This window comes from Eublepharis macularius, chromosome 11 (genome assembly GCF_028583425.1).
Source record: "Eublepharis macularius isolate TG4126 chromosome 11, MPM_Emac_v1.0, whole genome shotgun sequence".
Taxonomy (NCBI): Eukaryota; Metazoa; Chordata; class Lepidosauria; order Squamata; family Eublepharidae; genus Eublepharis; species Eublepharis macularius.
Window position 1 is genome coordinate 42,073,542 of NC_072800.1, and position 25,436 is coordinate 42,098,977.

The 25,436-nt window shown below is 39.3% G+C and overlaps 1 protein-coding gene across 1 annotated transcript in view; it reads right to left on the reverse strand.

The window, feature by feature from the left end:
* Window positions 1–25,436, reverse strand: part of LOC129337855 (ubiquitin-conjugating enzyme E2 E2) — a 206,228-nt gene that overhangs the window by 24,339 nt on the left and 156,453 nt on the right. The window contains exon 4 of the mRNA XM_054991811.1: window positions 255–387. Coding sequence (XP_054847786.1) covers window positions 255–387 — 133 coding nt within the window. The remainder of the gene's footprint in view (window positions 1–254; window positions 388–25,436) is intronic.

A 25,436-nucleotide genomic window follows, 5' to 3' on the forward strand; every position in this document is an offset into this window, starting at 1 on the left:
TCCTCAGTATCCCATGAGACCTGTAATTCATTCATTCAGGCTGATAAGATTTTACTGGATCCTTAACATCAGCAGTTAGTCATCATTTCGAAGTGCTCACACTATTATTTTTTCCTAATCTTATAAGTAGCCATGCAGTTTTGTAAACAATTGACATAATTTTTTACACATTTTCTATTCTATATAATAGATGTGCATAGCAAGCCTCAATACAAAGATGTCAGAAAAGATTATTGCTTTATTTTCTTCCTTACCTTAGGTGGTTTAAAGGGATAGTCTGGTGAGAACGTAATATCAAGGAAAAAAACTCCTCCTTCGTACACTGAACCTGGAGGCCCCAGTATAGTTGATCTCCATTCATAAATATTGTCTCCTTTTGGTCCAGCGCTATAATACAAATACAACGTGCGTTATACTTAGTAACTGAATAAGAACAAACGTGCGTAGTACATCAGCCATAGTTCTAAAAACTATTGATTTTTAAATGTATCAGAACTGAAAATGGTGAAATCACATTCTTGAATCACTTTCCAAATTATTAGATATCTGAGGTCATCTGAGGTCACAATAGTATTTTAACATACATTCTGTATTAGGCATTCTGTATTAATTTACCTTGTCATTCACATTAAAACTAGGTGGCATTGTAATAGCATTATTTTGCATAACATAATGTTATAAAACTATGCATCATGACAAACAACCTTCTTTCTGGATATCTAACTTACTCCACTGACTAATACTGAAGACTGCTTTATTTCACAATTATCACAACAATGCACTGAAAGCAAGATTTTAAAAAATGACAAATGCTCATAACAACCAGCTAAGTTACAAAACATATTTGTTAAGTACAGCATAAAAAACACAGGTCCACGGACTGTGCACAGCTTGCTGGCTCTTTTCAGAACCCTCACAAGCTCAACTTACATATTTTAAGTTTCTAGCATTCAATGTCACTTGTTTGGTTATAACAACAATAAATGCTAAGAGCAAGCTTAGAAATCGACCAAATTCACTTTCTTTTGTGTCCAAATTTCTATGATTGAATGGCAAGAAACAGCATCATTTGGTATCAACCCCATTAATAATGATAGTATTAGAAATATACATGCAGATAAAAAATGAAAAGAATAACTATGAAAAGAAAAAATAAATCAAGATATAGGAGGCTGAACGTGATTTAAAGATGATTTTAACTGAAGTGGGTGAGATGCAAAAATGCTGTGAGTAAGCCAAGAAAGGCCTTCCTTCTTGTGTCTAACTTTATAATATGCCTCTAGATATAGGCTTGCCAAGTGCCCACTTACGGCAGGCAATATCCAACAATGTGTACCTCTTCCTGCTGATCACTGGCGGATCAGCATTAGGAGGCAGCTGGAGAAATGAGGGGAGGGCATGCTCCCATTGTCCCCGGCTGATGATGATACTTCCTGCATGACCCAGAAGTGACGGTGTCAGACAAAGGCTGATTCTTTAACAATTGATCCAAAACATAGCATAGCATGTTAAAGAATTGGCCTTAGTGTGGCACTTTTGCTTCTGGGTCACACCAGAAGTGACATAATTGGTGGCAACAAGGGGAGCGCACATGCCCCCACTAGGTTCCTGCCACTGCCACCTCTCACCGATTGCCAGGGGAGACCAGGCAACCCTACTCTAGGTATGTAGCCCATAAATGAATATAAGATATCTGCCAGTTCTAACTGTGATGGTGCTTCTGTGGTATGAATCACTGACCACTATTACCACTTATTATTGTTATTTTTATCCTGAGGAAGAAATAGGAAAAGTATGTTTAGGAATTTTCTTATGAAATAGTATTTTCTGCATTTGCAGCAGTACTTAAGCAGGGTGTGAAAAATAATTAGAGCAGATGAAGGCTTTTTGGCTTTGCTTCATGACTTGCAACTTACCTAAGACATGAAATTATCACACAGCATCCTGTTGTGCTTAATGCTTAACTATTCTTTTTGTTCCCTGAAAGACAATATAGCCTTCTTGTACTTGAATCTCCTTAGGCACCCTGCAATAAAACCTGAAAGTGCAAGATTCCTTTCATATAACTGGATGATGGCTCTTTAAAATGGTGTATCAGTTCATCAGTCATGCAATCTGCATTAATTTTCCGTAGTAACTGATAATGTTGCACAGATTTACAAATGATATACTTGCTTTACTAAGTTCTAAAATCTTTTTAAATAATTCAATTTTTTTTAATCATGATTTTTATTTTATTTTAAAGGACAGCCACGGTATTGCCTCTAAACAGCATCCTACAATGTCTATATCAGGTAGCTAGCTGCCAGATGAATTTAATTTACCCAGTTCTCAGTTTGCATTAACCTTTGAATAATAAAGCACAGCTGAGACTGCTGTAAGAAACAAACCAGAGAATTAATAATTAAAAACACCTCTACTGTCTATGGAAATACCAATCCCAAGCTATCTAGGGAGGTGTTTAATTGTTACTGAACTAAGCATTAATGTGGCTAATTGTACTCTTTATCAACCTAAAGAAATGATGGGGCCGAAGCCTTGTCACAGTTTCTAGGGTGCATCAGAAGCAAGGCACTGCAAACACAAGATAATGAATTTATATATAAAAAATAAGAAGTGAAACAAAACAGTGCATCAAAACCAGTGGATTTAGATAGTAATTTTAAATATCAAAACACAACAACTTGAAAAATCCATCTGTACGTTTGATAGAGAGAAATTCAAACTAAAGTGACATGTTGGGAAAAAAGGTTTTTAAGACTGTCATGCCAATACCCTCGCACTTGCAGCAGGTTGCAAAGGCCACACAGAGCTTTTCTGTACATCTCTTTCTTTTTCACTGCAATAGTAATAGCTCCAGAGGCACACTGGACACTGCACACAAAGCAGTTATCCCTTTTATTGTTGAAAGTATTAGCCCTCTGTTTCTAAGTTTGAATTTTTCTTCAAGCTTGGAGTTTCTAGAAACCTACACCTTAGATTTGGGCAATTCCATTAATGCATTTTTTGGCTCCACATCCAAACAAATTGAAAACATCTTTTGCATACTCTGAAACTTTTAAAGTATAATACAAAGCTATATATGCACCATCAAAAAGGCAGATAGCAATCACTAAATTAACACTTTTCCCCTTGCATATTAATATTGGCTTATTTTTTTCATAATTATGAAGCCATTTATACACACACAAAGTTCCCAAGAGGGTGATCAGACATTAGGATTCTCTAGAGAAAATTCACATATGTGCAAGCCCTTTACAAGAAAATTATTCTATCTGGTTTATAATGTACAAGGATTTAATTGTTCTTCTCGTTACATGGACATCTGCCGAATATGCTGAAACCCAACCATTTTATACTTCATTTGATTTATACTGCCATTTGACTGATTGTACTGGCAAACAAACAACAGACCTCAGTAGAAGTAAATCTGAAATATTATCTTTAAATAGACCACTTCAGATGGACACCAATTTTGAGAAAGAGCTGTCTAATCCTTCTAAGAGTCAACTGTCCCAGCCCTTAAATACATTGCTGATGTCAATCACAAGAAAATCAATTTCAAAAGCAACATAATACTGTCTTTTGTAGATCATGCAGGAGATGGCTGAACAATAAAGATAAGATGGTTCATGTAATACTGATTACAGATTTTGGATATGTCTCTCCAGTACTAAAAATATTTCAAAAAGAGCTAAAAGAAATGAGGGACTATAGCATGAATATGTAAGATTCGCTGTCAGCAACAACTGGTCAAATAATAAGCTTCTACTTCTATGAATCTTATAAAACTGATGCTTACTTATATTATGTCAAAACTATGTGGAATATTATGTTCAACACTGTTAAGTGTTTTATTGATAAAAGCCATAGTGTAGTGCATTTATGCAGGCTCACACATGTCCAACATATGGATATTTTAATATGGAGTCTCCACATGCAACTAAAAAGCGTTCTGCCACAGAAATAAATAGGCTGGCTTCTGAATTAGCATGTGAGAACAGAATTTTATATATGTCAACACTCTTCTTCTATTCCCAACAACACATCCGCAGTGTAGTCCTTTGGAGGACAATCAGAGCAAGTGATGGGCACTGATATCCTAAACTGACTTGCACTGCTCTAACCCATTGACTTCAACTGATTTTGAAGAGTGTAACTTTACTTAGGACTGCACTGTAAAATGGAGGGATGACCAAAATGGTTGCTGCGTGGACCAGATGTTCATGTTGTACAGTCTATGCTGACAGAACCATAACATAATTCTTTATATTGGTGGAGCAAAAATTAAATGCAACAAGTGTTTGAGATTGAGAATGATATTTCTCTTCTACTTTCTGGTAGATTAAATTTGGCCAGTCTTTGGCAGTGGTAGTCCAAATCGTATACTGAATATTTACACTAGGCAGATTACTTGTGAAAATTTTCCACTGTACAGCAACATTTGCACTATCATCCCCTTATGAGGCAGTCTTAGTTTTGTAGCACTGTTGACAAGCATGGTAAGTGGGGTTTGATAAGAGAGTAGCCCCTATTCCATCATAGTGAGCTTGTAGTTTATGAAGTTCACTAATGGTTTAAAAAACAATTAAAAAGATAGAAGGCTATGAAAAACCAGGACAAAATCTACTCTGCACTAAATTCAAGCAAACAACAGCCCCTAACAAAAATCTGAGCCATGATAATCTATATTCTATACCTAAAAGAATGATTTTGTCATCTGTATACAAAAATTATACCTTCTGTGTCAAACATATGTTTAGACAGATGAATTCATATTTATTGCACTTACTGAAAACACTGTTTTAAATGGAAAAAATCGTATTTTATTATAAATATGGCTATCAGATCAAGCACAATCAGCTTCATTTGCTAAAAGCAGCTAATCTGGGACAGCATATGATTAACACCTAAGATATAATTGTGAAAATTTAACTACCGTAAGCAGAATGAAAAGCCATATTACTGAAGAGTTGTCTTAACAGAGCTACGTGCCTCACCTGTTTTACTTAACTGATATATATTACATGGGGAATTGAATTAAAATGTTTCAGATCCTTGTCTTAGGCAGAGAAATATTTCTGCATAATTTTATTTTCCGTTCAAAAGTGTCCATCAGAATATCAGATATCTCCACACCAGTATGAGAACAGTCATGCAATAAAAATATATTAACTATAGATAGCCAAATATGCAGAAAAAGCCCCTCAAGTTAAAAAGTCCAATTCAAAGTATACCTGGACATACAGCCTGCATTTTTAGCAACTTCTACAGATGTTGATTTGAAATTTCTGTCATGCATGCAACAAGATCTATTCTTCCTTAGAGAACAGGACAATTACATTCAGAATGGTAGCAGGATACATATATGTCAAATGTGTTTAGGCAGCAGATGGATTTTTGCTCGTGGTTGAGAAAATTTTATGCTAGGGAAAACTGGTGGATGGCTTTTATTTCATGATTAGTATAACACTGATTCACAGTGTTTCTGATGGGAAACAAATTTTTATTTAGAAATATTAGACAGCAACAGTTTTATTTCCTTGTAACATTTAGCTAGATTTTTGAGGAATCTGGCCTGCATAACTAAACTGTTCCTTGAAACTGCAAGCACTATCTGTTATCTCTCCCCTTGTGGCACAGTACAATGAAAATGGTGTAGACCCATCTATAAAGAAATATGGTGTGGAGGTGCCTGTATTAAAGCTCTATGATTCTGAAAGAAAATGATGCTGTATGGAATCCCAAACTTGCTGCTCAGAGAATAAAAGTAAGTACGATAAAGTCCTGACACAAATCTTTCTGTTTACTGAGAATTCACTTTATGTGTCTGACAAAGTGGTCTCTGGCCCACAAAAATTTATACTTCAGTAAATAGGTTAACAGAGGCAGGCAATGGCAAACCACCTCTGAAAGTCTCTTGCCTTGAAAATTCTATTGGGTTGCCATAAGTCAGCTGCAACTTGATGGCATGTGCACACCCACAGACACACACTTGTTAAGGGAGTAATAAAGGTTTGTTTTTGATTTTGCTGAAACAGACTCACTTGGCTACCCCAGCAGAATCTTTTGCAATAGTAAACCTGCAAGCCTATAATTGATGGAGGGACATTTGTACAAGCAGCCTTATTTCACAGGTGAGGTACACACAAAGTAGGGAAAAAAGGCTCCTTCTTATGAGGAGAACACTGAAATCCCATTATTTCATGTTCTAAAATGGATCCTTTATGTCATTAGGAAAAGTAGACCGTCACTGAATATGGATTAGTTTTTTTACACCCATGACTCATCAGAAAGTAAAATAGAATTGGAATTCAATCTAAAAAAGTTTTGTGAATCAATACTGAGATCAGTACAAGGATAATAGTGTTTTTGCTGAATGCATTCTCCTGCTTTGGTACGTATCACTGTTATTCTAACATGATCAAACATGGCCAACAGGAGATTTTAAAGCCATGACTTGGATGTGGTAAATCTTGTTAACATTGCTCATGGATGGAGAAGACAATACAGGAAGGCTGCCAAGAAAAAAAAGCCAAAAGGAAGAAAGTCATTTGTTCTGTTGGCATGATAGGATTTCGCTTCATTTTGGAAACGTTCTCTAAACAGAGTCAGGTTAAGGACTTCCTTGAAATACAAGCTGCTGCTCTTTTTAGATGACTCTTTTCTACTCCATGCACCTCTATTCTCTTGTTAACTTCAGATAAAATATTAATCAATGGTCTACAAAAATATAACTAGAATAAAACATTCTGAGGTACTAGCAAATTACTAGTAATCTAATAATTTTGAAAATAAATGTTGGAAGAAGGCAGAAATGCATGAATTTTGAATATATCAACACCCCAGTTGTTGACAGACATATGAACCTATGAAGTTGCCTTATACTAACATTAGTCTTTCTAGATCTTCTCTAACTACCAACCGGTCTCCAGAATGTCAGGTACAGAAAGGTCTCTCAACTCCTGCTACATGGCTCCTTTTAATGACAAGATTTGAACCTGAGGCCTTCTGCACACAAAATATGTGCTTTCCTACTGAGTTGTTTCTCTTTGCCTATCAGAAGGGTGGAAAAATTGGGCTGCTGTCAAAGCAGAGAGATCTTGAATATGCTGGGGCTGCTCCAAAACGGAGATCAAAATTAGGTCAATTGTTTGAGAAATGCATTGACTCCCTTCTCAATGAGCTGACAAAGTCTGGGTTTGGTCATTATTCTCTAGGAGCCATAGACCAGAGAGGGCAACAGAAAGAAAGAAAAAGACAAAATGTTTGTGACAGACATAAAACCTGGGTAACTGGCAGGATCATGTGTTTGCTCTCTCTGTCCCTTGCCAAGACTGAAGACAGAATGCTTCAATTCAACTCCAGTTATTCATGACATCTAAATGCGTGCACTTTCACTAAGTGAGATTTGTTTCTATCCTAGTGAACGGGATTCTCGACCTGGTTACTAGGACAGAAACAAACATCAATTAGCGAACATTCTGCATTCATTCAAACTTTCAACTCCAATCTCAGTGGGCAATCGAAGCACCATGACAAAAAAATGCATGTGCACGTGCTCCATCTGCCTGGTGTTTTTAAGGAGGTTGAAAACTCTTCAGCCTACACTTTAGTGGAAATGTGTAGGAAGAGGTGGCTGCCAATATTGATGAATTGCCTGAATCCAATTTCCATCTCCTCCCACTCACTTTTTTTGTGACATAAAACCAACAAGAACTCATTAAGCTGTTGGGGGCTGTCTCCTTCACACCTTAAATGGGCATCTGGAAAGACCAGAACTTGTGTCTTTCTTTTACTTCTAAGACTCCCTGATAACTGGTGGGAGGGGGGCAGTACTTGCTGGACTTCTTCTCCTTTGTGTACATGTGGTCCTGGCTGGTGCATGATGACATCACTTCTGGAAGTGACATCATTGTGCTGACCATGGGCGTGTTCCCTCACTTTGTTTAAGGCTGAAATCAGCCCGGAGTGAAGTGGAGGAGCACTCCAATGACCAGCACAATGACATCACTTCAAGAAGTGATGTCATCACACCTGGCTGGGAATATGCATGTTACACGTTTGCCTGGGATGCTTGCCAGTGGCGGGTGATTGCCGGGTGGTTGCCAACTCCCGCCAACTGCTGGGCAAACCACTGGGAGTTTGCCTGCCGGTGGCAGGCGCCCAGGAACCCTATCTATGACCCTGTTTTTGCATCTGTTTCAAAAGAGCAGTTCTACTTCCTTTCACTAAAGAGAAATATCAATACCATCATACAATCTGAGTTCACATTCACTCCAACATTTCATTAAAGAGAACAGAGATCGGCATCTAAACATCCCAATTTCATCCAACAATTCCTTCTTATGTACCTCCACCATACACACTGCTGAAAGCACAGTTTTGTGTCTTGTCTTCATTTATCCTGTAATAGCTTTTCCTGAATGGATTTAAAAAGCCAAATCAGTATAAATTACTTTGGGAAGAAAAAAAAGCATCTTGTTGCCAACAAGTCCCCATTTTGGTTTGTCATTCTCTGCCAACCCCTGCAGCTTGAGATGGGACCAGTTTTTCCTTTTCTTGTCTTTGCATGGGCCTACTACCAGGAGATAACAGCAGAGTCAGGCAAGAGACTGCACCTAATTTTATCACAGTTAATAAAGAAAACAGCTGGACTGGGAGAAGTTGAGTCTTACCCAGTATCAGGCATTCAAAACTAAGGCCTTCCAGTAATTAATCAGTATGTCTTTAGCCAGAAAAGATTCCTGCCACATTAGCACTGAATTAGAGGCCAGTCTGTGTAAGAAGGTACACAGGTTTCCTTTCTGCTATGGGAACCTGCAGATTCAGGCGAGTATCTTATTTCAACTCTAAAATTGCTTCTAAAAACCCAGAACATAAAAATAGAACCAGTATGGGAGTGAGGGCCACATCTATGATTATCTACCCACGGGGTGGAAATGCTTGGAGATCTTGGCCTCCAGAGGGGAGGTAGATCCCTTGAAGCTAGGGTTGCCGACCTAGAGAAGCCGAGGGATAGAGACAGTAATGTGGATGAAACCTTCAGAGACCTACTAAAGAAGTCCCATTCCTGCACTGACAGCTCTACTGAGGTTGTGGAGACTGAAGTTCTGAAAGTCTTGAACCATCTGCTGGCACTTGGTATCAAAAAGGTGGAAGAATAGCTTTTAAACTAATTCCAGAAGGAAAGCCACAAGGAGCTAGGGAGCCTCTGGTTTGGGACAACTCAATGTGACACTTTTCTTCTGCTTGTTGTCCATAGGCATAAGCTTTAAAAAGGGATTGCACAAATTAATGGGGGATACATCTATCAGCAGCTAGTAGCTCGGACTAAAGGGAACCTCCAAATTCAGAGGAATCTCTGAATACCAGTGCTAGGAGGCAACATCAATGTCAAAAGTCCAGAGTGACTGAATAGTTTTGTGGTATATCTCTTTTTGTACTGTATGAATGAAAAGCAGTATAATTTACAACAGCATTTACGAAAACACTGAGAAAATACTATTTTCCAATAGTGTATTAAATGTCTTTCTAGTTATCTGTAAATGAGATTTTAAAGTTGCTTATTATCGTAATGTTAAATATTATAGTGACATGAGAAAGACCATGAAAATATATCAGAAGCCAGTCTATTTCCAGAAACACGACATCCCTAAAGTATTCAACGCACATCAGCTGAGAGTCATTGGTCTGATGCTGTTTCAATTCATACTCAACCACTGCTCACAAGTGAAGATTTGAAGTACTGTTAAAGCTTTAAAGTAACTTTTATTTTAACTCAAAATCAGAGGATGAGCATTTAAAGCAAATGGCAAAGAAAACCCATCCTTTTTATACTTTCAAAAAGAGTATTGGGCTCTGTGTGCAAGGCAGCATCTCTTTGTTATTACCAGTGGAATAATGGATAATATAAAAGATTATACCTTGGGGCATATTCCGGCAGTATATAAAAATGGCCGAAATCCTCACTTTGTGTTAGGGGAAAGAACAGAATGATAGATGTATCCCATTTCTTTAAGGATAGAAAAGACCCAGAGGATTTAAATTACAAAGGTCTACTATTTTGTTAAACACAGCCTTGAATGTCTTGTCAAAAACTATTCACTTTAGTAAAACAGCTCCTATTTGTTTGCTTTTTTAGTGTATGAAGTTTGTTCACTCTATGTTGCTAGAATGGAGGACAACTCTGCTTCAGCGTCACCTGATGCCTTAGAGAGGCCAAACTTCATATGAGTTGGTTTTAAGACTATGTACTTAAGGTCAGAACAAGCCATACAGAAGTATTATATTCTTGAATGTCTTTAAATTGCTATCACCTGATAGCTATTGCTGGAAGAGGAACCCATATGGAGAACTACAGTTGCCGTATGTCTTGCTCCTGTCTTTCTAAAAGACTGATGTTAATTGGCAATGACCTTTAGATTGGCCACATATGTCACATGCCCATAGATTGCCACCCATTTCCAGTCCACAATACTCTGGTTTGGAGAACGGTATGAAGTGAGCCACTGTATGATCTGTACATTATTAAATAACGCTACTAAATAAAATCAAGAGGGTTATCATTTCAAAATATAGTGAATCATCTCTAAGAAAGGAAGACAGAAAGGCAAAAAGACAGAGGTAGAAAGAAAGAGTCATTTGAGTCACAGATTTTGAAGCTTCATGTTTTTGATGCCTTCAGAAATAATCTTTTTAAAAATTACTGTTCATTGCCAAGTCCCTATTCTAGTGGAAAGAGAGAGAGTGCAGCTGCTTCCACACCACTATATAATTTTGCCTTTAGAAGAAAATGTTGTTTATTAATAGTAATCTATTTTTCATAGTATAACTATTTGTTAGATTATAGAGCAAAAACACAGCTTTCCTTTCATGTGTGGTCTGTGTTCTGAAGAGCCAGATGCATATGAGAGAGAGAGAGAGAGAGAGAGAGAGAGGGAGAGAGAGGGAGAGAGAGGGAGAGAGATTGACATCCACTTTTAAGAGCCTTGTTCAATGTTCATTACAATGAATCACTACAAACGGGCCATAATCAAAATGTTAGAGGATGGCAGTGGACACAGAAAAGTCTTGTTAACTTGCATGTGAAAACTAATTACATCTCTCTCTGCAATTCAGTGCCTCTGAAAACAGCCTGAATGTTCCTTAGGTGTCATGCTCGCCATGTAACCTTAGACCAGACATCAGTCTCACTGGGGTTTTGTGAGGATAAAATAAAGAAATGCCCATAATATATGTAATAACAAAGTCTTGTCCTACACCCTTCCAGCAGCCTGTGAATAAGCTATGGGGCCATGCATTATCGGCTAAAGGATTTGCCTTACTGCCTACCTCTACAGCTGTAAATGCAAGTATACAATCTAAGCTTGCATTCAGATAACTGGCATTGATAGCAGCAGCCATACATCTATGCCACAGAAAAGTTGACAATGGGTTTAATGAAGCAAAAAATGTAAATCACAGAATCACAGAATAACAGGGTTGGAAGGGACCTTGGAAGGGACAGTGACCCTTACTCCATGCCCAGAAGATGGCAAAACTCTATTAGGATCCCCAGCCAAATTGGCCTGGGGAAATTTGCTACCTGGCCCCAAGGTTCCAATTGGCCTTACCCTGGGCATGTAAGATGAGTCCATGAGAACTAAGCACTGATGTAACCCTTCCTGCCCTCCCTATCATGATCTGCCTAGGTTCACAGAATAAACATTGCTGTCAGATGGCCATCTAGCTTCTGCTTAAAAACCTCCAAAGGAGAGCGCACCACTTCTCAAGGAAGCCTGTTCCACTGAGGGTCTGCTCTGACTGTCAGGAAGTTCTACCTAATGTTTAGCTGAAAATTCTTTTAATTTCAACCCATTGGTTCTGGTCTGACCTTCTGGGGCAGCGGAAAACAACTCTGCACCGTCCTCTATATGACAGCCCTTCAAGTACTTGAAGATGGTTATCATATCACCTCTCAGTCGTCTTCTCTCCAATCTAAACATACCAAGCTCCTTCAACCTTTCCTCACAGGACTTGGTCTCAGACCCTTCATCATCTTCATTGCCTTCCTCTGGACACATTCCAGTTTGTCTATATCCTTCTAAAAATGTGGTGCCCCAAAATGAACAGCTATCATTGTATTTTTCTTAGCAATTGACCACTAGCATTGGAATCACATTAAGTATAGGGGTTCTGCACGTCTTCCCTCTCTCCACATTTTTCTAGTTGCAGTGTTGGTTTATGTTATTACAGATGTGCCTTAAGAACACCAGGATTTTTGAGCAATGGTGCTGTTGTCAATGGTGGCATCACAGTAACAACCCCCATTTTTCTTTTGTGTTGTTGCACATGTGCTAGAAGAGGGTTTTTGCATGTGCATGCATGAGAATCACCATATTGCACCTGTGAAAAATGAAGAAAAATGCCCTCCACTCAAGGTTCATCTCGGTATTTGGATGTCTGGAAGTTTTCCTGTTGGTAAACTTTCATGTGGCTGGTAGTTAATGTTTAGTCATGTAAATATCTCTACTAGGCCAAGTACAATGATATCTGCCAGAATTTTAAGTGATAACAAATACCTCCCAAGCCAATATAAAAATCAAATTCCCACAAAAAATAAAAATAGTTAAGGGGGGCTTGCTAGATATAAAGTCTTTAAAAAATTGAAAGATTTGCCTATAGACTTATCCATGCTAGGGAAAAAAATCCCTTCTTTCTGTGGGAGAAAAGGGGGGGGGAAGTCCACTGTGTATCAAGGGAGCCAAGCATAAAGGCAAAGATTGAATGCTATGCTCTTGTGCCTTCCAGAAGTGCAAGGAAGCAAAATAAAAAAAAAATCCACAACAGAGAAAGAAAAAAGTACCAGCTGCTGCGATCATGACACCAGATCAATGACTGTTCCTGTGCCTTCTAGAGATACCACTATCAGGTGAGTGTTTGAAAAAAAATACTTGAAAATTGGCTTACACAAGGGATAAAAATTCCTTATTATTGAAGAGGAAGAAAGAAAGCACAGGACAGGGTTGTCCCACTGTCATGGTCCAGTCAGCAGGGAGTGGGCAAGAAGTGAGAGGAATCAACAAAAATACATTTTACACATGAGCAGAAGCGACTCAAATTAAACTGCTAGAAAAATATTGTGATAAAAGTGGTTCCCAAATAACCAGAAAAAAAAGAGGGTAGAGGGGAATGAGAGGTGATAACAAATGGTTCTAGAGAATGTATGGAAGCAGTAAGGGGTCAGAATTGACACAATAATAATGTGTGGAAAAATACCATAGAGGAAATAAATACTTTGAAGTTTATTTTACTATCTTCAGGTTTCTGAATAAATGGGGAAGTAATTTTTACTTTTAAAAAACACAACATTTCAATATTTCCTCTGCTATATATAACTGGCCATGTAAGTACATGAATTGAAACATGTTAAAACTATACTACAATAATATCTTATAAAGAAAGGGAATAATCCATCAAGAACTTGTGAAACATCATTCATTTCAATGAGGCTTTAGTCAGAAGACATAATCCATTTTCATAACAACCTTTTGTCTTTGCGTCACGCTGTTTCTTATTCACAGTCAGCTTTTTAGTGAAAGAAAAATCTCTGTTATTAATTGCATATGGCACACGGGTACATCTGTAATAGCACTCCAGAGTATATTTTAACAGCAATGGTTTTCAATATATATTTATCATTAATCAGATAAAAATTTAGCCTTGTTTAGGCTTCAAACAAGATTACTGATTTATTATATCAATAGTTGGCAAATTGGTTATAATGGCTATTACATGTCTAGGAGCTTGTCACCTAATTCATAATAATTCATTGTCCTCTTTCTGTATAATACAATTATCCCCCAGCATTAGAAAAGGGCAGTACTGTATCTCTTGATATAGAACAATAACAGTTAAGCACACACAGAGCTAAATATCTTGTCATATCCTGACACAAACAATTCATATTTTTTAGCCATTTTAAGCATAAAAATACTGTACTTATTTGTTATTGATTCCTGACATATCTCAAAGACTAAAAAGCCTGCAACATGCTGATTTAATAAGAGACAAATTAGATACAGTTTTTGTAAATTTAACTTTTAAGCTTTAAGCATTTAACTTCCCCTGTAAAACAGATGCTATTTGCACAGTGCTCAGGAGGCCAGAAGATTAAGACCGTTGACCCTGGGGATGTATTTAAATTGAACAGCAAAGGGAATTTAGGTTATGACAGAATATGCAAGTCTTTTTTAAAGTGAATATCCAAAAACACTGAAATAAAAAAATTAGATTATACACTGAGAAAAACATAATTCATGTTAACAGAATATTGCTTGGAGCTAAGGGATACATTCTATATATTTACAATAGTTTCCACATTATTCCATACAGACTCCAGAGAAAAAAACTTTCACCCTGATAAACAGGGCTTTTTTACAGCCAGGACGCCGTGGAAAAGCTGTTTTAAAATGCCGGCAGCTTTTTCAGCTGAGGGGAGAGGGAAGTGGGACCCCTCCCCTCAGCTGAAAAAAGCAAAGGGGCCTTTGAAAGTAGCAACACTTTTCTTGCCTGGTCAGAAAAGTGTTGCTGCTTTCAAAGTCAGCAGCTTTTTCCAGCTGACAGGAGGATTCCCCTCCCATCTGCTGAAAAAAGCTCCTCCCCTTCTGCTGAAAAAAGCAGTGGGGCATATGAAAGCAGCAACACTTTTCTTCTTTGCATTTCTACCTCATTTCCCTCCTGAGAGTTCTACCACCTCTTTTCCCAGAAAAAAAAGGCCTGTGATAAATATGTATAAAACCTATTCTCTTCAGAGAGAGCAATAATCAAGAATAAAAAGAAATGTGGCAGGCAAATCTATGGTATCACTTGATACCATTTTATTTTAAAATGGTATTTTAAAAATGAAAGCACTTCAGCCCCAAGATTTTAAAGAAACAATCACATTAGGAAGTTTCTTACCTTAGACTGCAGGACGTTCTTCTAATCTAAGCAACCTTCCTCCAAACAAGAGTCTTTTCAGTCAGCTTTCTTCCAACGTAAGCACTCTTCTGCCAGACGAGAAGAGTCACTTAAGTTGGAGAAAGCCTCCTTAGTGTAGAGGAAAGCTTCAAACTTTGCTTAGTAGAGTGGTAGGATGCAGGTCATTATTTTTAAAATCCTACCCGCATGTGACTTTGTGTTGCTGGTTTATGCAAAAGAAAGTTACTTGTCAGGTTTCACAGCATTGTCCTTTTCTGACAATAAACTGAGGTTTTACCTTCAGGGATATTTGTTTATGGATAAGACTTTCTCATGCAAACAATTCTTCCAGTCTTGTACCTTGGTCATAAATAATGGTTTGGATACAAAGAACCATGAGCACTGCACAGAAGCAGCTTGCTCAGTTCTGCAAATGCTGCAGCAAAAATGTGCACAAAGCTGAAATATCTCAATTGCTGTTATTGTCATTCTTCCTCCAAGGATAGTATAATTATCAATCACCATTTTGTCCTCACACAGTGTTAAAGGTAGGTTATATTGACAGGAACTGCCCCAAGTAGGATTGCCAGATACCCCAACCTCCTGGTGGGAGACTGGAGGCCTGGCACTTACCTTTTAGTTTTCCCTGTCATGTGTGCATGGGAAGCGTGTGTGCTCCCAACTTGTGGGATTATGTCACTTACGGGAAGTGACACCATTGCATGGGTCACAGGCCACCCTGGGAGCGCTTCTACACTCCCCAGAGGGCTGAATTGGGCCCAGTTTGGCCCTGAATCAGCCCAAAGCTAGCCGCTGTGGAGCGTGGGAGTGATGACGTACTCTGCAGTGGCATGATTTGGGTCGATTTGGCCAGAATCCAGCCACTGTGGATCATGTGAGCATCCTGTGCTCTGCAGAGGCCTGATTTGGGCCAATTTGGGATGGTGGCAGAGCAAGTGTCAGCCCTGGGGCATGCCATGCAGACAGAGCTGTCCACCATGAAGTGCTGGAATGGCTCCTTCGGGCCAGCTCAGAAGCGGGTTCACACCGTCATGGCCAAGGGCACCCCGTATGAGCAGGCAGTGCAAGAGGGTTTGCCAGAGGTGGAGGCGGTCACACAAGCAGTGATCTCTCTGGTCATTGTGCATGGCCTCAGCAGAAGTCCTGACTAGTGAGCTAATGACAATGGGGAATGGTGCAGGCTAGGGCGGATAAGGCGCCTGGGTACTTGCACATGAACCACTTGGCAAGGGTGCCACTCCAAGGCTATTGGGTGACACGTATAAAGGGGCCATTGGGGAGATGACTATCCCACCACAGGCCCAGGCCCAGCCCCCTGGGCCAAGGGAGGGAACCATGAGGAGATGGAGCTGGCTGATGTGCTGGATGATCCTGGCACCAAAGGGCTGGACATAACAGGTGACTGGGATGGGGGCAGGGGGCTGACATGGAGCATGGGGGGTGGCATGGAGCTGGGATGACTATAACAGGTGGATCTGGGGGTGGATGCTGGGGCCTCTGGCTCAGAGGAGGGCATGGGAGTCATGGGGCCCATGCTGGGGGCCAGGGATCACCATGTGGGTGGTGATTGAGTGGGAGAGGCTGGAGATGTGCCATGAGTGGAGGAAGGCTGTGTCAATAGGCCACAAGTGCATGGTTGGCCATGCCGTGTTGGCTGTGGCAGCCGCAGACCACCTCAGAGATCTGTTGGTTGCCACATGCAGGGTAGGCTCATACTGAGGGGCTACTTGGGCAGCTCACAGCTGTAGCTTGTGCCGCTTGCCAGATGTCCTCTCATTCTGTCACCTGCGGGGGTGGCCTGGGGTATACCATGGGGTTGTGCCTGGAGACACCGTTGGGCAGCCTTCCAACTGGGGAGCACAGCTTATCCCCTTGCAAGCTGTGGCCCTCTCTTTGACCTTGGAGGGGGCTGCTGCTGTCCCACCCCCCTTGAATGGTAATGTAAAGAATGGGGCGGGATGGTACTGTGGGCAGGCAGCAAGGATCATGGCCCATGCATTGGCTGCACCTTTGCTTGCTGCTTGCATGCCTGTCATCAGGGTGGGGAGGCCATTGGGGGATGCTGGTGGGGTTGCCAGGGGAACGGTGGGGTAAGCGCTCTCAGCAAAGGCCTCTCTGCACCTTACCATGCTTGGCTGCCAGCGCAGCTCTCCCGCAAAAGTCCTCAGCAAGTGGATTAGCGGTGCTGCAGTTATGCTGGTGAGCCAGTGGGCTGGTGAGCCAGTGGGCCTCAGGACTGTGCTGTTAGTCATGTTTCCAAAATAGTGCTAATGCAACAAATAGCAGTATGAAGATTAAGATGCTAACAGAAAAGGCACGCGGTTGTGTTTCCTTAGAAACCTCAGAAAAGGGAAATCCTGGGAAAGGAATGTTTGCCAAATGTAAATAAAATCATCAGGAAATAGATGTTCATTTCAATACCACAAAAGCATAACATAAGCCAAGAAGCAGGATAACAACAGCAATCCAACAACAATCCAAAATAGCAAGGATGTTCAGTTAAATTGTATCTTAGTATTGTGCTCGTATCTAATTAAAAATATACACAAATTTAAAAAACAAGAAGGAACGTACCCAAAATATAATGTTAATGAACTCATGAAGCGATGGGTAAAATCTTAGCTCCATTACATGAAAACAAATAGCTGTCTTAGTCTTTACAATATACACAGCAGAAACATCAGTTTCTGAAGCAGAAATTCAATCCCAGAAGTTAGAATACAAGGAATCTGAGAGAAACCGATACATTTTTTAAAAAGTTACAAAACTTGCTCACTGCTACCAAATCAATAATTTCCAAAGGACAGATTTTTCTATTACTGCATGAACAGGTTGAAGAATATCAGAAGAAAATGTTCAAGGATAAATATACTTTTACAAAGCAAACTCTATCGTCAGAAACTTTAAATTTTCTCCTTATTTAACATTTGACAACTTCTGCTCATAAAAAGATTGAAAAGATTGCAAACCCTAGGCAGAACAATGCTAGACATAAACACATACTATGAAGCAAGATGTTAGTTTCTGAAATACAGTCTCCTTAAGAAAGAAATAACTTTTAAATATAAAATCCAATCCAAAATATCATATGAACTCAAGTGTACACAAAGAACTTCCAAATGCATCTGTTTTGCAGTTCATTTCAATAGTGGCACAGCTTCAGAGATGTGGACCTTTCTCCTGCATCACAGATTGGGAAAGCCATGGATTACGCAGGAGCTCTGCATGTTCAGTGGTGTATGTTCACTGGAGCACACTGAAAGAACAGCTGGAAGGAGGCCCAATAATACAAAATGTGAACATATCCTAGGATTGTTGGTTATTAGCCTGAATGGAATCTTTAGATTCAGAGGCATAATACTTCTGATCATCAGGTTCCAGGGATCGGTCAGTAGGTGACCACTGCATCTGCAAGCCTTACTTGTGGGCTTCCTCGTGGTATTTAAGTGACCACGGTTGGAGACAAGAGGATGGACTAGATGGACTGATCTAGCAAAACTAGTCTTACTTTCTTAGGATAATACACATGGGCCAGGATTCATGATCATGAATGACTCTGTACAGTGATTTTTAAGGAGCAAGGGCAAATATATGAGGCTACAACTAGCACTGGAGTTTCTTCGGGAAGGAAAAGAGTGTTTAACCAATCCATCCTTACCCAGTGATACTTATGGAAACTGACCTATTAGTTCTTTAAAGACAAAAGACAAGCAAGTTATTCTGCTCCCCAGCAATGACAGTGTGGGAGCCCCAGGTTTTGATCAGTGAAACAATATACAGGTGGAACAGTAATATCCCCACCCCCCACCCCAGTCTGACACCAATTTGATCTGTGATCTCTATTTCACCTAGTTTGTCCTTTTGTTGACAGAGAGACTTAACAGAGCAGGGATTCTCTGAGTTCAGCCTCATCAAGGCTTGCTCTGAAAAATGCGCTGAATGTCCAGAACATTCGACATAAGAAGATGAAAACACTATCATTAGAAGTGCAGACAGAAACTGGACAGGGTGGAGGCTGAAGATTAGTAAGTGCTAGAAACAAGAATAGCCAGGAAACTATTGATACATCTGGGGCTACTATAGTTGGGGCACTGATATCATGGCAGAGAGTGTGAGGTTGTGATATGACTGAGGAAGTGACAACAGAAGATTCCTAAAACTATTGAAACAGACGGTGACTTTTTGCTTATGGTCTATTTATTCAAGATGTTAATATTCTTATTACATAACTGGAAGCTGCTTTGAGAGCCTTTTGTGCTGAGGAACACAGGGTATTAATATTTTAAGTCAGTAATACAGTTCTTAATTTAAGAGACAAGTTTTCTACAACTATCTGTGCAATCCTTTTTTTTTTTTTGAAAATTTTTTTATTGGGTTAGAACATTTTTATTTTTACATTACCGTCAATTTTCCCCTAATTTTTCGTTTCTAACCCCCTCCCTTTCCCCCCCTTTTGTTGACTTCCAACAGCTTTCCCACCCTCTGTCCCTTTTCCCTTACTTCTATTAAATTCCTCTGTCTAAAACAGATATACATTCTCCATTATATTAAGCAGTACATCTTTAACTCCTTTACTTATTATACACCCAAACTATACGTCTTTAGATAAACAATTTATCCCATTTTCCAGTTTTGAATATTTCTATATAAACCTATATATCATAAACCATAAAAATTTCCCACATTTAAATCAAACAATTTGATTTGTTCTCTATATATTACTCATTTCAACTTTTTATGGTAATTCTATATAACTCCTCGCATAATCAATCAATTTAACTCTTCTGTACATTCAGTTTGGTGCATATAAATCTTATCAAAGAAAGAAAATATTGTTATTTACTCAATCCTCATGTTTAAACCTTATCATTAATTATTCTCTATCAATGTTCTATCAGTTAACCTATACATATCTATATATATCTCAATCAATTAATCTAACTGCTTATTGCTCCACATTTATCCCCTCCTCCCTCGGTAAAGTCGCCCCCCTCCATTACATTTTTATTTTACTTCAGTAGTTCTCAAACTGCCACAGTTTTCCTCCCACCTCCCATTTCTTCTCCAGATATTGTTTCAGCTTCTCCCAGTCTGTGTTAAACTGCCCTGAGTCCAGATCTCTCAATTTTCTTGTCATCTTGTCCATTTCAGCCATATACAGCAATTTGTAGATCCAATCTTCAATAGTTGGCACTTCTTGTACTTTCCATTTCTGCGCATACAAAAGTCTAGCTGCTGCAGTCATATAAAAAATCAACGTCCTATGATGGGCTGGAATTCCCTCCATTCCCAAGTTTAGCAGCAGGAGTTCTGGGTTCTTATTTATTTGAAACTGTAAAATTTCACTCATTTCTCTTATTATTTCCCCCCAGAACTGCCTAGCTACCTCACACGACCACCACATATGATAGAGGGAGCCCTCATGTTTCTTACATTTCCAGCATTTATTAGAAGTATTCAAGTTCCCTAGCGCAATCTTCTTTGGTGTCATGTACCAACGATAGATCATTTTGAAAATGTTCTCTTTAATATTAATGCATGTCGTTGTCTTCATTGTAGTTTTCCACAAGTATTCCCATGCCTCCATTGTTATTTCTTTATTGAAATTTATAGCCCATTTCACCATCTGTGTTTTAACTATCTCATCCTCAGTATACCATTTCAACAGTACTTGGTATACCTTGGATATTCTTTTCTTGTCTTCTTTAAGAAGGGTCTGCTCTAGTTCCGAGTTCTCTGTTCGTATGCCCCCTTTTGCAAAGTCCGAGTTGTATAAGTCTCTAATCTGTCTATACTGGAACCAATCATAGTTAGGTGATAGTTCCTCTTGCGTCTTTATTCTAAGTTTAGATACTTCAATCTTAGTTATTTCTTTGTACGTTAAACATTGTTGTTCATTATCCACAGCTCTCGGATCTATCACCTCATATGGAACCACCCACAAGGGGGTTCCTTCTTGTAAGTAAATTCTGTACTTCTTCCAGATTGTATATAGACTTCTCCTTACAAAATGATGCAGGAACATCGAGTTGACCTTTACTTTGTCATGCCATAGGTATGCGTGCCATCCAAAAAATTTTTTATATCCCTCTAGGGCTAATAGTTTCTTATTCTTTAATGTCATCCACTCTTTTAGCCAAACTAGGCAGATTGCATCATGGTAAAGTCTCAGATTGGGCAGTTGCATTCCGCCTCTCTCCTTTGCATCTTGTAGAACTTTTACTTTCACTCGAGGCTTCTTGCCTGCCCAAACAAAATCTGATATTTTCCTCTGCCATTTTTCAAATTGTTTAGAGTCTCTGATGATTGGTATTGTCTGTAACAAAAACATTACTCTTGGTAACACATTCATCTTAACTGCTGCAATCCTGCCCAACCATGACAAATTCAGTCTATTCCATTTGATCAAGTCTCTCTCTATCTGAGTCCATAATTTTTCATAATTATTCTTGAACATATCTATATTTTTTGCAGTCAGCTCAACTCCCAAATATTTCACCTTACTAGTTACTTCACAGTCCGTTGTTTCCATTAACAATTGTTGTTTCTGCTTAGTCATGTTTTTACATAGTATCTTTGACTTCTTTTTATTAATGAAGAAACCTGCCAAGTCACCAAACTCCTTGATCTTATCTATCACTTTTGGCATGTTCTCCAATGGATCTTCTACAATTAACATTATGTCATCTGCAAATGCTCTAACCTTGTATGAATAGTCCTTTATTTTTATTCCTCGTATTTCCTCGTCTTGTCGTATTTGTATCATCAGAATCTCCAATACTAATATGAACAACAATGGAGATAACGGGCAACCTTGTCTTGTTCCTTTACTAATCGTCAATTTCTTGGTCAGTTCATCATTCACTACAATTGCTGCAGTCTGGTCCCTATATATTTCTTTAATTGCTCTGATGAATCTTTCTCCCAATTGTAGCTTTTCCATAGTGGCAAACAAAAAATCCCAGTTTAGATTGTCAAACGCTTTTTCAGCGTCTACAAAGAAGAAACCAACCTCTTTATCGCAACGCTTGTCATAGTATTCAATAGCATTGATCACTGTCCTTAAATTGTCTCTTATTTGTCTGTCCGGCAAAAAACCTGCTTGTTCTTCCTCTATAACTTCCGAGAGCCACCCCTTCAGTCTCTCCGCCAATATCTTTGCAAAAATTTTATAATCATTGTTAAGTAATGATATAGGCCTGTAATTTTTCACGCTAGTCAGATCTTGGCCCTCTTTTGGGATCAATGATATATTCGCTTCGCTCCAAGTGTCTGGAATTCTTTGATCCCTAAAAACTCCGTTCATCACCTCTTTTAGGAATGGTGCCAGTTCGTTGGCCATTGTCTTATAAAATTTAGCCGTAAGTCCATCTGGCCCTGGCGCCTTTCCTAGATTTGCGGATTGTATTGCCATATTTATTTCCTCGTCAGTTACTTCACTGTTCAACTTATTTCTCCAAGCTTCCGAGATCTCTGGAAGTTTGGTTTTCTCCAAATATGATGCTATTGATTCTTTGTTTACTTCTTTTTTATTATACAGCTTAGCGTAAAATTTATAAAAGGCTCTGCTAATGGTAGTCTGCTCCAAATACGTTTTGTTTTCTTCACAAATTTTATTTATTATTTTCTTTTCCCTTTTCTTCTTTAATTGCCATGCCAAATATTTCCCAGGTTTATTAGCACCCTCAAAAGCTTTTTGATTCAGTCTTTTAAGGTTCCACTCCAATTCTTTATTACTCATTGCTGTTAACTGTTCTTGAAGAATTTTGATTTCCTGATGTATTTTCTTTTTCCCTGGTCTCTTTTTTAACTGTACTTCTTTGGCCTTTATTTTCTCCTCAATCTCTTGTCTTTTCTCCTCTTTCTTTTTCCTTGCTCTACCATTTAAGTCCATTAGTATACCCCTTACAACCGCCTTATACGCGTCCCAAACTTTACTGGTTGGTACTTCTTTATTCACGTTGTATTGTATAAAAAACTTAGTCTCCCTTCTCAATGTTTCCATATTCTCACTTTCCTGTAACAAGTCCTCATTTATTCTCCAGGCTTTCCTTTTTCTCCTTTTTCCAAATTTCCACATAATTGGGTTGTGATCTGAGCCTACCATCGGCATTATTTCTACCTCCTTAGTCCATAACGCTAAGTCCTTTGAGGCCCAGATCATGTCAATTCTTGATAATGTAAGATGCCTTGCAGAATAAAAAGTAAACTGTCTGGTTTTAGGATATTCTCTCCTCCATACGTCTTCGAGAGTCTCTTGTTGAATCAACTCAAAAAAAAGCTTTGGCAATAGTCCTCTTTTCTTTTGTGCTTTTGTAGTCTTTTTGTCTAGTTCCAAATCCGTCACTCCATTGAAATCTCCAGCAAGAATTATCTGGTCATATACAAGATCGTCTAGGTGCTTCCTTAAGTCCTCAAAGAAGCTTTCCTTTGCACCGTTAGGTGCATAAAGTCCGACTACCAACACTCTCTTTAAGTTCCAATTACATTCCACTGCTACAAATCTAGCTTCCACATCTCTCATAACAAATTTTGGCTGCAGCTCCTCTTTTATATACAACACCACTCCTCTTTTTTTCTTGTTGGAAGCCGCTACAAATTCTTTGCCCAATTTTCCAGATTTTAAATATTTTACATCCTGTTTTCTAATATGGGTCTCCTGCAAACAAACAATATCACATTTTTGTTTTAGTAGCCAATGAAAAATATTTTTTCTCTTATTCGGTGAGTTTAGTCCATTTACATTCCAAGATAATACTTTACACTCCATATTCATGATTTTGTTGGTAAGTCTTTTTCATTGTCCTTAATAAATCTCTCCATCTCCCGCTCAGATCTGATACGCTTTTTTGCCCCTCCAAACTCAAAGGACACTCCTTCCGGTAACTCCCATCTGTACCTAATGTTCATGTCCTTCAAAGTCTGAATTAGCACTCTATATTTTTTCCTATCCAGTAACACTGATCTGGGCAATTCCTTCATTATGATAATCGTCTTGCCATCAATCTCCAATGGATCTTGAAATTGTTTTGTCACAATCCTCTCTTTCATATTTCTAGTTGTAAACTGCACGATCACATCCCTTGGTAGTTTCCTCTGGGTTGCAATTCTCGAGTTCACACGATACGCCACATCTAGGATAGCCACAATTTCCTCCTCCTCCTTCCCCAGGTATTCAGCCAACACCTCAGTCATCTGTTCTTGCGCTGACTTCCCTTCAACTTCTGGCAGACCACGAAAACGAAGCTGCTTCTCCATGTGTTTAGTTTCTGCAACTGACATCCTCCCCTTTACCAATCTCATCTCTGTTTGTTGCGTTTCTATTAAATTCTCCATCGCGTCTTCTACTGTTTTGACTCTCTGTTTCGTTCCTTGTAATTCACTGCTAATCGTTTCCACGCCTTTTTTCACTTCTGACAGCTCCGACTTTACTGTCTGTGTAACTTCTTTGACCTCTTTAATAAGCTCCAATTTCGTGTCCTTAAGTTCTTTCATCATGTCTATAAGTTTTTTGTCCAAATTTTCTATTGCCGATTGCCACTCTTTTTTCGACATCGTGGGGCTTGCTTTAGCTCGCTCCCACGAATCTGCTCTCTTCCTCAGCTCCGTGGCGTATAATTAAACGTTTTCCTTTTTTTCAAATGTCCCAATCTTTGCCAAAATTAATTTTTTATATCCAAAATGTCGGGCGTCTTTTCTCTATGGTTTCTCTATGTTATTATAATCCAAGATGGCCTACTTCCTCTTCCGCTGAAGCCACGACCCTTCCACTTTCAAAAATGGCGATTCCCCACTTCCTGTCCCTTGGCAAGGGCCGCTTCCCTCCAGCCACTCTATTGTTGTTACGCACTTCCTGTCTCCCGTCTTCCCACAGCAGGTCTCGCGATGGTGTCTTTTTCCCACAGCTCCAAAACCACAGGTATTCAAAACAATAGTCCGATTTTTGTAATAACTTCTTTAAACTTAGTCTCTTTTAAAATACAACTCCTGCCGAGTCTTCACCTCCTTTTCACTAGTCTGTTGCAGTTTAAAAATCTACTTTCTTTCCTCTCTGTTTTTGTCAATCTGTCCCGTTTCAAGAGATAGCGATCTTTACCTTCTCTTCAACTTTCTCGGGTTGTAATCGCTGTTTCGATCTTAAATTCTCCTCTCGACTTCCCTCCCCGATCGAAGCTTGGGTATGTAGGTCTTATGCCAGCCGAATTGGCCCCAAAATTGCCGCAGAGATTATAGCCGACCCGTCGCAAGGTGGGACCTCAAGGATCGGGGGGGGAGACTCCTTGTGTAGAGCCCCCCCTCGTCCGAGATCTAGCTCACCCTAGGGTCTTGAGCGTTCTTTGCCTGCTCCCCGCCTGAGAGCAGTCGGCCGCGGGTTATTTTCACCCCTCCGGCCGGTTTAAAACGGCAATCCGGTCAGCTCCGCAAATGGAGCTGCGTTAGACCTCCATGAATCCCAAACCGGAAGTCAACTA